This window comes from Lontra canadensis, unplaced genomic scaffold (genome assembly GCF_010015895.1).
Source record: "Lontra canadensis isolate GAN:19392208 unplaced genomic scaffold, GSC_riverotter_1.0 scaffold10, whole genome shotgun sequence".
Taxonomy (NCBI): Eukaryota; Metazoa; Chordata; class Mammalia; order Carnivora; family Mustelidae; genus Lontra; species Lontra canadensis.
In genome coordinates, this window is record NW_022631004.1 from 25,536,243 (window position 1) to 25,554,149 (window position 17,907).

The following is a 17,907-nucleotide window of genomic DNA, read 5'->3' on the forward strand; positions in this document are numbered from 1 at the left end:
AAATATTGACAGTTCATGCCTGTGGGCTGTAGCATGAGTGACACTGGACATGCAGCTTCAGCTTCAATTTCAGCCCTGGTATTGCCAAACCCAGCAATTATAATGAGGCAGTGAAGGGGGAGACAGGCGACAACCATAAGCAGGGTTTTCTGGAAGATTGTTCTTTTCAGAGCCCAATCTTTAGAAGTATGTCTCAGTTCCTGTTCTCCCAGTATAAGCACCAATGGGATTTTGAGTCATTTTTTTAAGTAATTGTTGAAAAGTATTTAAAGAAAGAAACCTCAGGAAAAATCCTCATCTTCTTATGTGACTGGCCTCAGGAAATTTCATTTTAGGCATTAAAAGATGATGGGACCTTCTTTTTTCATCTCCCTATTGTGATGCCTGGTTATCTGTGGCAATACGGTTGGAGGACCACGGGGAAAATAGTAAAATTATCATGTGCAACTTTAACACCTAATGAAAACCTAAAATGAAGCCCCAAAATATTCATTTTTGAAAATGACCACACACAAGAGGCTCAAAAAGCTGTAGTTTTACTCATTGACATTATGGGGTACATTAAGTCAACAGATAAATGAAGCATGCCTCAATGTTAAGCTAAATTGTGAGCATGAAGACTTCTCAAAATTAACACTATGGGATGGTGAGAAGGCTATACATGACAAAATGAAAAATGTTTATGTTTAATTAATCTTGACATGATGCAGACAACTACCACACTTCTAAGAGCAAGGTGAGTGGAATACTGAGGCTCAGTACATGACACATGAATTCTGTTCTACCTTCTTCCATCAAAGGCTTTGCTTATCAAGGGGTCTTATTTTGTCATGAGCTATACTAGTAAAATGAGGGTGGGGTAAAAACAGAAGCCACTTACAATTTTACAGTTCTGACTTGAGCTTGCATAATGTGAGGGGTTTTGGTCAAAGGGTTAATTTCTTTCGTTCTCCAAAGAACAGAGCTAGGTAACAACCTTCACTAGAAAACAGGCAATTTCACTGAGTACATTTACCCGTCGGCTGGACTGATAAAAATGTAAGAAGTATAATGCATGCCAAGTGAAAACCAAAATATGTCTAAGTACAAGATTCCTGGTATGCTTAGATTTCTTGATTCTTGTCCTAGTGGATTTTTTGATTCATTGTCTGATTAAAAGAAAAAAAATGGAAGCCATGGTTATTACAAATTATAAAATATTATGTAACATTGATAATATTTATAAAATTTAAATAATACTAAGAAACCTACTGAGTGACAACATCACTAACTCCATTTTATAGGTGAGAACACTAATTAAATAACTTGGGTTAAAGTCCCATAGTGAGATTCAGGCAGAACTAAGAAAAGAACCAAAGTTTCCTGAGTCCAAGACCAATCTCCTTTCCATGATACTAGATTGCCAGTCTTGCCCAGTAATGGGACATACCCACCTATTATTCCAAGTCCCTGAGAGGTTGAATGGATATCTTTTGAGATGCTGTTTTTGTCTCTCTGACCAAATAAGAAGATGGGCATAATTCCCAGAACTCCCTGCAGACTGGACCACATGTGGGGTTCAGCAGGCTATATCAAGTGGGGCTTGCTGAAGGAATGAGTGCTGCTTTGGTCTTAGGACCTGGCTGGTTCTTTCTTAAGGAAGTGATAGTTGATGAATTAGTCCCTTTATAATGTCTCTGCAGGTTCAATTCCAAAAAAGATTCAGGAAAGTGGGTGGGGAGTAATAACACTTTCCATATATTTTATCCTGAGTTTTTCCCCATTCATAATTTTTTGTTCAGAGACTAATTTCGCTGGAACAAATACTATATTCAGTCAGAGCACTTGGGTTCCCTAGCCCAACTGATGTAAGATTCTATAAAATACAAAAGCAATATGTGGATTACTACTTATTGAAATACTTTAAAAGAAGTAAAACAGCCAAATCATACAGTATATGTTCTTAAATGTTATTATTTTTCTGACTACCTTGTAAATCACAATTATCAATTCTTAATCAAGAGTAAAATGTGCTCATCAACAGAGGGTTTTTTTAAAGGAAATTTTCTTTCTCTCATCTCAGTTTATATTAAACTCATCACAACCTAAGAGAAATGTATAGTTTTCAGCAGTATAGATTTAAGCAGTCTTAATCTCACATCTCACAGATGACCATGTAGTTACTTTTCTCATTAGTATATTAGCATACACACAACCCTGAGTTGTTTTTGTTTCGTATGGTGGCTATTTTTTTCCTTTCTAAAATTGAATTATTTTAAAAATGTGAAGTAAAAAAAATTTAAAAATAAGTTAAAAATTTCAAAAAATCAATAAATAAAAATGTGAAGTGAATAGTGTTTTAGTGTATTGCAGAACTCGGTAGCATATCATTCTCCAACCTGAAATAAAAGTGAGAAAATATTTGAGAACAAAAAAAGAGAAAAAGAAGGTATTACGTGATATTGTTCAGAGTGTTTCCTTTACAACCAGCTTCAGGTTTTAATGTACACGTCACAGCCTCACAGCAAAGATTGGAACATTCCTGTAAAACACACACACAATGGGAAAGGGGTCAGGATTTTTTCTATAGACAAGGTGCATACAATTTTAGTACAAGATGACAAAGAAATTTTACTTTTTCAACTAAGTTATGCCACTACATAGATTCCAGAGGAAATGACCAAGGAAGCTTAATAATAGAAAACAATGTTAAGTGCAATGAAAACTACCTCTTAAAAGGACAAAAATAGAATTACCCAAGAATAACCACAAATAAGTTTGGCCTAGATGATATTACATGTAAATTAATTTAAAACTTCAAGGGAGAATATTTCTATACTATTCAAACTATTTGAAGGTAGGGAAAAAAATTTAAAATTCTCAATTCATTTTGCTAAGCCTGTATAATTCGTATAATGAGAGCTGGTAATGACACACACACACCTGCACACATATGCATACATACACACATATGCACACACACATATGCACATACATACATACACACATGCATATACACATAATATACATACACAATTTTCATTTTTAATATAGATGCAAAAGCTTGAATAAAATATTAACAAAACAACAGTTTATTAATATAATAACTCTCCATTACAACTATACAGGATTTTTTTTCCACCAAAAATACCAGGGTGTCTCCACAGAACAGAATAAAGTAATATCCATCACATTAAGAGACTGAGGGTAGAAAACAACTACTATTATTGTGATAGATGGCAAAGATTAGAAAATAAAGATAATCTATAAAGAAAGAAAATCTGTGTGATAAATAGAAAAATATATCTAATAAAATAAACAGTAAGACATGGATTATTTATAGTCTATATTTTTATGAAAACTCTGACAAATGTTATGAGAGAAAGAAAAGGTATGAAAGTAAAATAATTGGAAAGTATAAATCACATTTTCATCCTTCATATGTAATAAAATATTTGACATCAGGAAAAAATAGAGAATCTACTCTAAAAACAATGGATGAGTCACTAAGATTGCTAATAGCAAAAAGAAAAATAGAAATACTTCAGAATAAGCTTCATCATTTGCAATAACTATATGAAGAACTTTATATTTAACTTTCCTGAGAAACTCAAAAGGCAACTAGTTTTTAAAACAATCAAATTTTTTGGGGTGCCTGGGTGGCTCAGTCTGTTAAGCATCTGCCTTTGGCTCGGGTCATGATCCTGGGTCCTGGGATCAAGCCCCACATCAGACTCCCTGCTCAGTAGGGAGTCTGCTTCTCCCTCTGCCCCTTACCCCAATTGTGTTCTATCTCTGTTGCTCCCTCTCTCTCTCACTCTTTCTCTCTCTCTCTCTCTCTCAAATAGATAAATGAAATCTTTAAAAAAAGATAAAACAATAAAACAAAATCATATATGAAAATCCAGGATTTTCATATTAAATTAATTAAATTAATTTTAATTAATTTAATTAATTAAATTATGAATTAAATTCATAAATATGAATTTAATATACTTCAGTCAGAATCTCAATTGTATTTGTGAGCAAACTGATAAAAAAAATACCAAGAGCTATGTGGGAGAATGAACACTGAGGAATGATGATGCAAATTCCACATCAAAAAACGAACACGCTTGCCACTGCAGATATTAAAATGCATTGCATAGTCAAAATCACTAAAATAGTGTGTGATGCTCATGTGATAATATCTAGGTCGACTGGTAGAATGGTGGTTTTTAAGATCTGGAAAAAGAATTAAATGGGTATATAAAAATAGTAAATAGCATATGAGATCATGGAAACTTGGATTATTCATTAAAAGATACTATATAAAGTTTATATACTACTTTTTAGGTGTGAAAACATCTATTTAAAATTCAGCTGTTCATAAGCCTGAACTCTAGTTTTATTCAACTCCTTAAGAAGAAAATCAGCACAAAATGGAAGCAATATGGGGGCTGGCTGATGTACTTAGGGAATTTTAGACCCTACCCATGACATAGACAGGGTTCCATTCTCTCTGTCTCTCTTTGTCAGTGTGCACTGTCTACAGGCCCTGGGCCTGATGAAATCAGAAGTACCCCGGAGTGTGAACCGTAGTTGTCTTCCACCCAAGAAACTATATGGGAACGCAAGCAAGTAGGAATGAGATACACTTATATCTAATTTATTATAAAGTACTAGATCATTTCCATTATTTCTTATTTCATTATACATATAAGAATCTTTGCAATACTCTTTACAAACGATTGTTACACCATGAAATCTTCTAATGTAGTTCAACAGCTTAAAATGTCTGAATAAGTAACTGAAGCATAAAGAGATTATATGCCCTCCCTCTTGTCATGAAGCCTCTTAAAGTAATGAATTAATCTTGGGTTGCGACAGGCTTCATTCATTATTGGCTTTGGATCTTTGGAACTAGTTACTTAACTTTTGTGAGTCTCACTTCTCTAAATTGGGATAATAACAAAACCCATTATGAAGTTTTGTGAGTAATAAAGGAGATATGGTGTACATAAAAATTCATTTTGCAGATTGACATAAAAAATCTCTTCAAATAGTAGCTCATTTTTTCAGTCTTAAAAGTAAAAGAAAATTGCTGGGAACTCAGAATGTTCTCTTACAAACTGGTGTGGGATTGCTAACAAATATTTGTCAGAGACATTTTTTACAGTACATTGATACCTTGCAAGGATCAGATTTTTATAAAGATTAGCAGAATTATAGGAATTTTCTTAGATGTTTTATATTAATAGCCTATTTTCCATAGGTTTATGAGATTTTTCTTTCTCTCTTTCTCTGTTTCATTTATGGCTTAGTTTATACACTGGCTTGGTAAGGGAAGGCCAGCTCTCTCTATGGAAAGAACTTGCTTCTAAATCTGTAATTGTTTCTGCTCAACAAATGATCAGCTGTGACTTTAGGTGATTTAAGAATTTCTGACCAATATGTCTAGGAAGGATCATAAATGACATGTTATAGTTAATGATTTACTTCTTTCCATTGAACTTTAGACAATCACGTCATAAGTGTATCCTGGCTTTTGAAATGTCTTTCAAAATATGTCTAAAATAAGTATTAAAAACACAAGTGTGGGGCACCTGGGTGGTTCAATCTGTTAAGCTTCCAACTCTTGGTTTCAGCTTAGGTCATGATCTCAGGGTTGTGAGATAAAGCCCCGCATAGGGCTCTGTGATCAGTATGGGGTCTGCTTAGGATTCTCTCCCTTACCCACTTCCTCCCCTCTGTGTCTTCCCTAGTTTGCACTCTAAATAAATAAATAAATGAAGAAACAAATAACAAATAAATAAAATCTTTTTTTTAAATGAAGAAAACCACAAGTCTAAGCCCCCCCCCCTTTTTTTTGCTATGATGTTATGTTTGTCTTTAAAAAGAATTTCCAAAAACCATTCCTTGAAGAAGGAAAAGAAAAAGAGAACACCATAATTCCCATGAGGCTGTAACTCTTTAATAAACTTTTAAACTGTGGATATTTTCATACCTTAGGAGAACCACAATCACAGTCTTCTCCTGCTTCCAGAAGTTTGTTCCCGCACACTGAGTTTGTTATTATATTTTTAGGAGTTGGTGCTTGCAGGAGGCACTTTGGTTTTTGAGATAAAATGTATTTCTCAAAATGTGAACGGCAGGATATACTGAAATCCTTTGGGAATTTTGAACTGTAAACAGAAGAAAAATCATGATATCTAGTGATAGAGTAACATGAGAATCTGACTTGGCTAACTATATCACCTGGTTCGGTGGAAATTCCAAATTCATTATCCATTTAGGACTGTACTATGTTATATGTGGAGTGCAAAGGAGCATAAATACTACACTAGTTGGAAAATTGTTTCCCTAGATACTGAGCTTGTAGAACTGGAAGAATTTAAATTCCTGTGTGGATTCAGTACTGTCCTACATGGCAGGAACGATGAATGAGCCTTACCATTTGTGATTACCATCGAGGGCTGAGAGGTAAGAGATAATAATTATAAATTAGTGAAAGGAAATAATTGCAGACTTAGGATGTGTTTCTTCCTATTCATGAGCACTTTAAGAGCAAAGTATTCTTTTTTATTTTTCTATCCCAAGTCCTTGCAAAGTGACTGGCATTAGAAGTGAATTAATATTAACATAAAAATGGATTGAGTGATTAGTGATGGAAATATATAAGAAAGTTGTCATCATCTTAATTAGATACATATTTTTAGAAAACATATTATTATTTAATAGAAGTTTGTACTTCTTAATCCCCTTCATCTGTTCTGCCCATCCTCCTACCCCACTGTCAACCACCAGTTAGTTCTCTGTATTTATGAGCATATTTCTGTTTTTGTCTGTTTGTTAGCTTGTTCATTTATTTGTTCATTAGTTTTATCTTTTAGATTGCCTTTATAAGTAAAATAATGTGATATTTCTTTTTCTGTTTGATTTATTTCACTTAGCATAATACCTTCTAGGACCATCCATGTTGACATGAATGGCACTATTTCATTCTTCTTTATGGCTGAGTAATATTCGTGTGTGTGTGTGTGTGTGTGTGTGTGTGTAGCATTTTCTTAACCCATTCATTTATTGATGGACACTTAGGTTGTTTTTGTATCTTGGTTATTGTTTAAAACTATGTTGCTTAATGTTAAAATTATTTTAAGTTAAAATAACATGGTTAACATTCTCATAATCTCTAACTTGGCATATTTGGAAATCTTAAACAATGAGCCCTGATGAGCTGGTAAAACCTATGCATCAAGAGGCTATAGGGTGAATTAAAGGGATTCACAGCTCTTGTTAAAAAAAAAATACCCATTCACTATATAGACTGCATCTGAATTCTTTAAGTTTTAAGAAATATATATTTTTTCTCAAGGGTGACAAGGTCTCACCTCAGATATTCATTCATCACACAACTCCCTGAGGGACACTTGGTATAATATGGAACATCAGGCATACCAAGGACATGACCCAACTCATGAGACATCACTCCTACAAGAGCCACATTATTCTTTTTGCTAGCCTGGAAAAAAGAGGAACATTTATTACTTATGTTCATTTATTTCCTAGTTTAATAAATTTCCACAGGTGAAAAATAATGTCATTTAGCTACTTTTCCCAGCATTGGCTATTGTAAAATGTCGAATTAACATTTGAAATGGCTGGCTCCTGTGCATTTGACCATTGAATCGGTGCTCAATAAATATTTTCTGAGCTAATGAGGAGTTCTTGGTAAATGATGAGTAAATTAAGGTAATTATATTCTTTGTAGGAAGTACCATACTACATATTCAAAGGCCTCCAAAACCTATTGTCATAATTCTTGACATTGGTAGTACTTGGTTGTATGACACCAAAATGCACCTTCTCTGACCTCTTTAACCTCTCTCACCGTTAATACTGAAGATCATTAATTTGAAGTTGGCTCAGGCCACAGAGGGCATCTGGGTTCCCTTTCTGTTCCAGTCTTCCTGTTCTTATTCCCTAATACCAAATAAAGAATGAAGACTTCTGGGAGGGCCAATGTAAGGAGATATTCTGTTTCATAATCCAAGCTATCTTCAGTGCAACTATTTACCAGTAGGTTCATTTCTACTTTTATTTACTGACTCAGCAAATGTTCTTTGTGATAACTCTGTACAAGGCATCATTCTGGTCTTCACAGAGGACAAAGGACCACAGAGAGTCTTATTATGAGTTTACAAACCTCAATGACAGCAACCGAAGCTGAGGAACACAAGGAATTCGAGGCTGCCATTCCTACACGTCGATTGCTGAAGCCAATTCCACTGCATGAAAATTACAGGTATACTGTCACAATCTGAGTCTTTGGAACCATTAGATTTTTTCAGTTATGTTTTAGATTTCCCGTGTTGCTCCACCCTTTTTATATTTGCTAAGCTCCAGAAAAGCTTCTGCTCTTCCACAGCATTATATGATCACAGATGATCACCACAACCAGGAGTCCATTTTAGTAAACATGACATGGGTCTTCACATTCTTATAGGTGAATTCCTAATGGTAGAACTGCAGGCGCTCTGACAACTGATTAGGGAGATACAATTGAGCAGAAATCTCTGCCAAGAACCCTTTGGGATAACTCTCCTCTCTCGCCTACATCCACCCGACCCTGGCCAGCATTAGCTCACCTGAGTAACTGTGCATGGTCGTGTCTCTTCATTTTCCCCAGGTTAGAACGATGCCAGTTCAGAAAGTTGTTAAAGGTATCACCGATGTTGGGTACTATCTTGATCTTATCACCATCTGACCAGATTTCCATACCTACCAATGCCACTTGAACATCTATGGTATTATAAATCTGTCGGAAGAGCATTTTTCTTCATGAAAATGTTTGAGGTTTCTTTATTGTCTTAGATCTTTTGTTGACATAAGTGATGGATAGGTGTATCATGTTTTAAAAATAGAAATCCTAGGGGCACCTGGGTGGCTCAGTGGGTTAAAGCCTCTGCCTTCGGCTCATATCATGATCCCAGAGTCCTGGGATCGAGCCCCGCATCGGGCTCTCTGCTCAGTGGGGAGCCTGCTTCCTCCTCTCTTTCTCTGCCTACTTGTGATCTCTGTCTGTCAAATAAATAAATAAAATCTTAAAAAAAAATAGAAATCCTAGAAGTAACATGTGATTTTTCCTTGATATTGAACCTGGCCTGCTAAATTTACCAAAATTGCTGACATTAATCCCTTGTGACTCTCCCAGCTCCTTACTTGGTGAAACCATAGGGAAGCCCCAAGCTTCTATGTAGAAATACATGTTTACGGGACAAATATCTTACCACATTGAGTAGGTTCATCACATCAAACACAAAGCTTCTTATCAAAGTTAGATTCCCCTTATACATGTTATACTGTAAAATACAAAATACAAACATAATTTTTAAAAAAGTTGACATGGTACAGGATTTAACATTTTAAGAAAAATTACATATTTCAACATAAATAAATGTTTATTCATTCATGTCTGACTTATATAACACTGTTTCAACAAAATCTTTTTAAAGGTAAGAATTTTTTGGTAAGAAAAGAAGTAGGCATTCTTATATATTCAGTGTTTTTCATTTTTAAGTTAAAGAAATCAAATTAATAATTTCAATATTTCTAACCAATTCAATATTATTAAAATTTGATTATAAATCAATATTTGCTAATTTGGATCACAGATTATAGTGTTTTTGTAGATACAAATATAATTTGTAAAATATATATAGTTTTGCATCTACTTTGTAATAGTGAGAACTTTAAAAATATTTTAATAACCCATTTTTTATCATTATAGTTGATTTATTATAGCTATCTGATATTAAGTATATTTCCAATATCTGAATATGTTGGCAGCAGATGGACATTAAAGGGTCAGTGAGTGAATAAGAACAGCAAGGCATGTAGAAAAGACATGACAGGTGGCCAGAGTCTGCATTTTCAGCCATTTGATAAGAAAACTTAAAAGTCAACTTAACCACCCAAGAAGCATACATATTTCATACTCACAAAGGCATTATCCAGCACCAACAAGAGATCAATGTATTTCTCAGCCTGAAGATAGTTTTTTTCCTTTTCAAAGAGTAAAATGACATCATTAATAATCATTTTTATCTTAAAAAAATTGAAAAAATTCCAATGAGATTTTTTTCCCAGAGGGAAATTAAGTTAAAGAATAAATAAATAAATCATAGGTTTTGCCTATATGAGTAACTGTTGAACACAATGGTATACCATATGTCATTGCAGAGATAATCGGAAGAAATGATGACATGGGAAATCTACACTTACTTCTGGGCTATTGAGTGACCTGGAGGTTCGAATATGGCCTTGTTTCCTGCCAACACTTCTTACACCACAAGTATAATTAGCCAGGTCTGGCTCCTCCTGGTTATACGTGAGGACAGCATGCTCTTCTTGGTCTGTGCTTTTCAGAGGCTTTATCATGTATCTTTGGTCATGATGTGTAAAATATCCCCTGTGATATACAGAGACTCATATTTCAAGATTATCTGCCACACAGAGTCACAATACCGACCAGAACAGAGCATACCTCTCCCTAAATCCTAAACTCATGCATGCAGTTTTCATTCATAGGTCTTCCATCTAACTTTTGCTAATTTAAGTTATAATCAGTACTTGTCAATAGTAAAATAAAGTTTATATTATTTACTAGAAAATTCTGAACAAGAATTGTTAAGATGAAGCTATCCCAAAGAATTTAGAATTTATATCATAAATTCAGTAATATTTGTCCATAGTTTATTTATATGTTTAGCAAACATTTCTTGGCAGGTCCTAGGAATATTGTGGAGGACAGAGTAAAGAAGTGTTTAGATGCTGAGAACCCTATGGGAGAAAAAGAATCATTAGCAAATCAGCCAGAGGAACAGGTTGGAACTAGTAGTAGCTTAAAGAATTCTTTTTAAAAATGAAAGCTTGCCATTTTCAACGATGTAGATGGAACTAGAGGCTGTTATTCTAAGCGAAATAAGTCAATCAGAGAAAGACAACAATCATATGATCTCACTGATATGAAGAACTTGAGAAAAAGGACAAAAGCGTCATAGGGAAAGGAAGGGAAAAATGAAATGAGATGAAACCAGAGAGGGAGACAAACCATAAGAGACTCTTAATCTCAGGAAACAAACTGAGGGTTGCTGGAGGGGAAAGAGGTGGAGGGATGAGGTGGCTGTTTGATGGACATTGGGGAGGGTATGTGCTATGGTGACAGCTGTGAATTGTGTAAGACTGACGAATCACAGACCTGTACCCCTGAAGCAAATAATACGCTATATGTTAATTAAAAAAAGAATTCTTCTTTTTAGTAAGAAAATAAGTTCAGAAATACAAAGTGAATTCATATGATGGAGGATTACAAATACAGTATAGCTAGCCATTAAAAATTATATCTGTGAAGGCATTTCATGATATAAGAATAAGCTTATGATATACTGTGGCATGAACTATCTAGAAGAACTATATATATTTTATTTCATATTGCAACCATGTAAAAATATATATCTATATGCAAAAGGGCTGCAAATATGACAAAATGTTAGTGATAGTAGTCACTCCTAAGCACAATTCTGTGGTTGTTATTTTCTTATTTGCACTTCTTCTTACTTTCCAAATTTTCCCTAATTGGCAAGAATTATTTTTGTAAACAGAAATATCACATACATGCATGTGTCTGTGAACACATACACTGTTAAAAATTATGTTAAACACAATTATAAAATGCTTGCAAGGGTGATACATTAATCTTCATTTTGACAGCATTTTATCTATGCAGAAGATTTTACCAAGGTCATAAGAAGACATGACGTCCAGGAAGACTCAGTTCTGTGTAAAGAACAGTACTTAATGTTTAACATTTTTGCAGGTGACTCACCTCAACCCATTACAAGTACTGATGCTGGCAACAGAACCCTTTTCATTTAGTATGTGTCCTTTATAGAAGCAATGTTCCTAAAGATGGAAAAAAGAAATATATTTTTTAACTACAAGAATAAACATATCACAGCTGTGGTGAAAGCTGTTATTTTGAGTATGTAGGAAGATTCTTCAAATAGTGGTAACAGCCAGACCAGTTCCCAGAAACGAAAATAGTGAGAACTTTAGAGATTTTACAACTTCTTCTCTATTGACCCTGGAAATTCCATCTTTGATAGTTGAATTGACTTTCTGGCACTGATTGCACGAAAGAAAAGTCCAAGGAGTGTGAACTTAAGAGGGCTCATGGTAAAAGTAGAGTCCCTAAGACATTGTGCATCACATATCAATAATATGAGGTAATCATTTTTCTAGATTCCAGAATTCTCAAGGAGTCACACTACCACTACTAAGCCCCTCATGGGGCTGGTCCAACTTGTCGTTTTAATTGGTATGTTAGTGCAATCCCTTTACCAGCATCAAAACCACAGAAACTTTGTTCACAACTAGAGATTTGGACATGGTTGGTGCTTTATATAAACGAAGTAGGGGGTCACTTACGTATACTTATGTATGATCCAATAAATTGAATAAATTTATTCAAGCCATTGAATAAACTCTTGTTCAAAATAAACTGACTTGTTTTAGGGTCTGAAATTCCATCTACGTTTTTCTTGATTTGGAAAAAACCTCATCATCGTAAAGATTTTCTTGTAGAGGGCTTGGAAAAAGTACCAAATTAAGATATCATCAACCATTCACACAACAGCACGAGTTAATTTAAATGTTAGCAAAATCTAGAAATCCATGAAATGAAAAATTTTAGATGGGAAGGGAACAAAGAGCCATTCTGTGACAGAAGTTTTGTCTTTTTATAGAGATAGAGATATACATGTTTGGGAGTGCCTAAGGAGAAGGACTATGAGAAATTCACTTAGCTTGGTAAACATTCCATGATTATCTTTTTGTATTCTCTTCCTGTTCTTACCTTGGCATTGATTTTCTATGTCTGACACCTAGGCCTTGACATTATCTATGGCATGGTGGTTTGATGAGATATAAAATTATATTAATTAAGTGATTAATATTCCATTTCTGACCTCAGGATATATGCATGTTTATTCAAAAATAGTAAATAGCTATATGATGTTTCAAGAAGCTACTGGGCAGAGTATTTCTAACTTTTGACAAGATCATTTAGAGGGAAGTGAACTTGTGGTTGCTTCTACAAATGCAATACTTGGAAGCCGCCTCCTATCTTTACCTTAAAAAAAAGATGACTATGATTTTTTTTTCATCTTTTCATCTGTTGTCTCATTGGTCAGAGACGAGCGCTTTCTTTCCAAGTCCTTTGATTTCTTTTTTAATTGTCCTCACAACTATGCATCTTGCAACATAAGTGCCAGATCCCAGAAAGAATCCTAGAAAGCATTCAGAACCTACCATGTTCTGAGGGTCTGTAGTGATTTCCTCTCCTCTGGGTGTGTAATATGTTTCAGAGTAGTCTGGCCTCAGGATGTGTCTGCAAATTTCAGAAAATTGCAAGGTACACTTAGGGTGGTAATAAGGGATAATGTTCCTGAGACAGTGAGAAACAACAGACATTCTGACTCATTGACCCTTTCCAACACTGAAACTCTGTTGCTGAAGCAAATCAAAGCATTAATTATGCCCATTAGATTCAAGGGAATAAATGCTTCCAGATACTTTTCAGCTGCAAATTCTCTATTCTCAAAAGGGTTATTCTGGGATTCTTTGCATCAAAACCCCAGCCTCCAGAGGGTCTCTGAAGGGTGCTAGGTTACAAACATGCATAAAAGACCATTGTATCAGGGAGAAGTGTACTAAGAGATGTAGAATTTGGTGGAGCCACATCCCCAGGGATCTATCTCAAGGCTCTATGCCCTGAATGACCCTTACAAATGTTCTTAGAAAAATAGTGGGAAGCTATGTCAAAAATTTGAGTTCATATGGGTAGAAAAGATTTTCAATAAATTAGGAGAAGTATTAAGGAAGAAAAATTATCTGTGTTGCTCTTTGTTTATATTTTGCATATAATTTCCTTAGAAAGCAACAACCATCTTAGCTAACATTACTGCAATCTAATAACATCTAAAACTCAACGTTTCATGTCTTCTATCTCAAATCACACTAAATAGAGTCTCAAGAAGATTTATTTTTCTATATTTTGTTAATATAATCTAGCAATTAGACTTTCAGGAAGTACAACTTACTTGCTTTTTTGCAGGTGAAGAACAACTTCTTCTCCATTTAATGTTATCTGATACTGAAGTTCAGGTTCATATCTTTCCTAAAAATATTTAATAATATACTGGTATCAATTCATATTTCTGAGTCCATCTGAAATAATTATAATATAATGATACTGTCATATATATAGAAGAATAATTACAAGTGCCTATAGTATAAAACAGTTCTCACGTATAGTTAAAATATATAAAATAAAACACAAATCATACATTAAGATGGATTTCCAAAAAATACAATAATGCAGCAAAAAGACTCACAGATTAAACTAACTTTACTGTGTAAGATAGGGGCTTATTACTTGCCTAACTATACAATATACTGTCCTGTGTTTCCTAAAGGACCACTAAGGATATAATAATAAGGCATATATTTTTATTACTTTAAAACCAAACAAAATATACTAAAGAAAATAAACTAAGAACTACTAAGAAGTAAGGTAAAAATTATAAATATTGACAACAATGTAACAGAGAGTTAGTATCTTTAATAAATTTTATAAATCTTGCTAATTAATGATATAATATTGAATTCTCTGTTATAGACAAAATGCCCAAGGAAAAGGACAGGAAGTGGGACAGGAAGTGAGGGTATGGTTTGGTGAACTTAGCAAGAAACATTTCTTTCTAGAAACATTCTAGAAATGCTTCCTTTCCTATGCTCTCCCCTTAGCCTCCAAACTTGGAGAAATGTCTAAGCAGCTTTATTCTTTCTGATCAATTGAAACAGTTAACTCTCTTGCTACTGTTTAAGTGTGTTTCCGAGAATCCTGTATTCTTTCCTGGACAAAGAGGAGCTATGGATATGGGCTTCAAAATTAAACCGTTAGGCATTACCTCTATTAGTAAAAAGACTCTTTATTGGCTCTATCATTGTGAAATCCCACTATCATTCACATTACTTACCTCTTTGCCATTCTCTGTTTGGTTGTTCCGTATTTCCCTTTTGTGTAAAATGTGTAGTTTTTTAGGATGAACTACTTCATAGAGCTCTAATTCAGATGTTTGATTTATGGCTATTGCTAGAGAAAAAGAGATAATATTAATATAACACATTTAAAGGTCTTGGGTTTTGTTTTGGTTTGGGTTGGTTGGTTGGCTTTGTTGAAATGGCATGGAAGACTGAATTCTCCTCCAGAAAGTAAGTATTAAAAAAAGCAAGGTCCTAGGGTGCCTGGGTGGCTCAATGGGTTAAGGCCTCTGCCTTCACTCAGTTCATGATCCCAGAGTCTTGGGATTGGGCCCCACATACGACTCTCTCTGCTTAGCAGGGAGCCTGCTTTCCCCTCTCTCTCTGCTTGCCTCTCTGCCTACTTGTGATCTCTGTCTGTCAAATAAATAAATAAAATCTTGAAAAGAAAAGAAAAGAAAAGCAAGGTTCTCCTTCTTCCTTTTCCTATCAGCTATGATAACAAAGACATTTTCTTTTGCTCTATCTACTTATTCTGGAAAGACAGGGAGATGATGAAATAATTCTTCAGATGATTTCTCAGTGCATGGAAGATTATAGAAGCCAGGAGTCTGCCCTGTAGTCCATTTCCCTCTTCCACTGTAGTCCCCTTCAAAATTGTAGATTTTTCTCTCAGTGTTCTCAGAGATCTGTTTTTCCTCTCTATGTCTTTTTGTCTTTGTGGTGTAACCCCTGACTAACCCTTCCAAAAATAAAATTATCATAAGCAGGTAATACCTCATTATTAGGGAAGACTCTACTAACCACTATTTTATTTCTAAGTGTAACAATAAACCATTATGTTCTTTCTTTCATTAGCCTTTGCCTCAAGACTTCAGATTTCATATGAACAAAGTTTTGTTATCCCCTGCTGGAGCAATTTCAAAGCATTGAATAGCAAGTAGGAAAATTAGATAGCAAGTAGGCTAAATGTCTTTCTTGATATACTTGGTATGATATTACATAGACCATTTTGTATTTTACCTGTGTATAGTAGGAAAAGAACTGATATCAGAGCCAAAAGATATGGTCTTAAGTCCTACCTAAATGACCTTATAAAAGTTATTTTGCTTTCCTATCAGTTTACTTACCTAAAATGGAGGTTACTATAAAAATTGAATAACATAAAATATGTAAAATTATGTAGCACCAGTCTAGGAAGATGGCAGGTGCAGCTTATCTACTTTTTCTTTTAATTGTTCAATCACTTATGTAAGGTCAGTTTTATTTTTAAATGCTCCCATTTTCAAAGATAAATGTCTGTGCTTAGAGCCAATTTCCCACTGAAAGACAGGGTGACTTTGGGAACACCAAACAGTTTAATACCTGGCTGACGTGGAGAACCTGAAGGAAAATTATCAACCAAAATTTACCTCCTCCTCAGCCCCCAGAGTTCTGCTATGATATTATCCCAAGAAGGACTCATTACACAGGAGAACAGGAAATTTATAAATATATTACTGTAAGTTTTTCTTTTAATCAGTGGAGAATATAAATCCAATTAATGGAAAGAGTTGCTGGGGTTGAGATTAGAATAAATTTTAGGAGATTTTAGTCTTTAACTCTTCAGTTGGTCAATTAAGTCTTAATTTTGCTTAATACTATATTTATGTCTAATTTAATGCTAATTTTAGTTAAATGTGTCCCTTGTCATCCATCCTGGCACAGTTTTCGGTCAAACTGTGTCTTGATAGATGATTTTCTCCTTATGGAGTAGAAAATAATCAATGTTATTCAAGATAACATTGGAGATGGCAAGGAAATTCTCGATTTCTGGTCTGGAAGTTAATCCTCTGGGGTTATTTGGTCTGTGTGTTTTAGAAAATACAATTATAGATCTAGTAGCATTATTGAATGAGAAGTAAAGTTTCAGGTATATCCTAACTAAATTATTATACCAATCACAACACCTTGACTATGAGCATGGAGTTTATGTAAATTGAGTAAAATATATCAAAATGCAAACTGTAGTGATCCTTAGGTAATATAAGAATGCTACTTTCTCAAGGTTACTTTAAAAACGCATTAAATAATTTGACTTTTGTATAAAATGTCGGTATTTTAGTGCTTACCTTGAGTTTGAATGATGAGCCAGAGGACAGAAAGTAGTGCCAAAGACATGTTGCCTACTGCAGATAGCTGAGAAGTCCCACACAGCATGAAACTCGTCTCTCCAGAAGTCCAGTTTTATCTTCCCCTAGTTCTCTTTACAAACTGGAAGGAAAAAAAAACAAAAAAAAAAAACAAAAAAAAAAACACCACCACCACCAACAAAAAAAACAAGAAAAACATCAAGCATTCTTTGTGAAATTAGGGAATGTTTCTTAATGATGTTGGGAAATTGCAGTGTCAAGATCATGAGAATGTTCCTTATTTAAGAGAGGTGTTTATATCTGTGGTTACAGCTTGTTAAAGAATTTATATCTGGACAGCTGCTTGGACCTGGTGTTCCTATAGTGGTGGGAAAACATCAACTGAGACTGAGATCCCTGTGTACATATTTGCCTACTCACCAAAATGAACTACCACAACTGCCATTCAGTAATCTTATAAAAATTGATCTATAAATTAAAAAAATACATTGGTAGTCCATATATATTTTGAGAAATTGGCACAAAGAACACAGAATCTACAAAACAACTCTTAGGTAAAGTCTTAAAAACTTGCATATTATAATCTCTCTGACCTTCAGTCTCCTTATCTGTAAAAACCGGTAATAACAACACCTACCTCAAGCTTTTTATAAAGTTTGTACAAGATAATACACACACATGCATGACACATACACATGTAAGACTATAGAAG

The 17,907-nt window shown here is 34.3% G+C and overlaps 1 protein-coding gene across 1 annotated transcript; it reads right to left on the reverse strand.

Moving 5' to 3' along the window:
• Window positions 1-2,470: 2,470 nt before the first annotated feature.
• ADAMDEC1 (ADAM like decysin 1) lies at window positions 2,471-17,324 on the reverse strand (the record flags this gene model as incomplete). Its single annotated transcript, XM_032855903.1, has 13 exons — window positions 17,175-17,324; window positions 15,060-15,175; window positions 14,121-14,197; window positions 13,330-13,408; window positions 11,846-11,922; window positions 10,243-10,429; window positions 9,961-10,023; window positions 9,249-9,320; window positions 8,607-8,776; window positions 8,165-8,246; window positions 7,350-7,480; window positions 5,966-6,143; window positions 2,471-2,521 (listed from the first exon to the last, which is right to left on the reverse strand). Coding segments are annotated over exons 1-13 (1,371 nt in total), but the record flags the coding sequence as incomplete, so codon positions are not given.
• Between the last annotated feature and the right edge of the window lie 583 nt (window positions 17,325-17,907).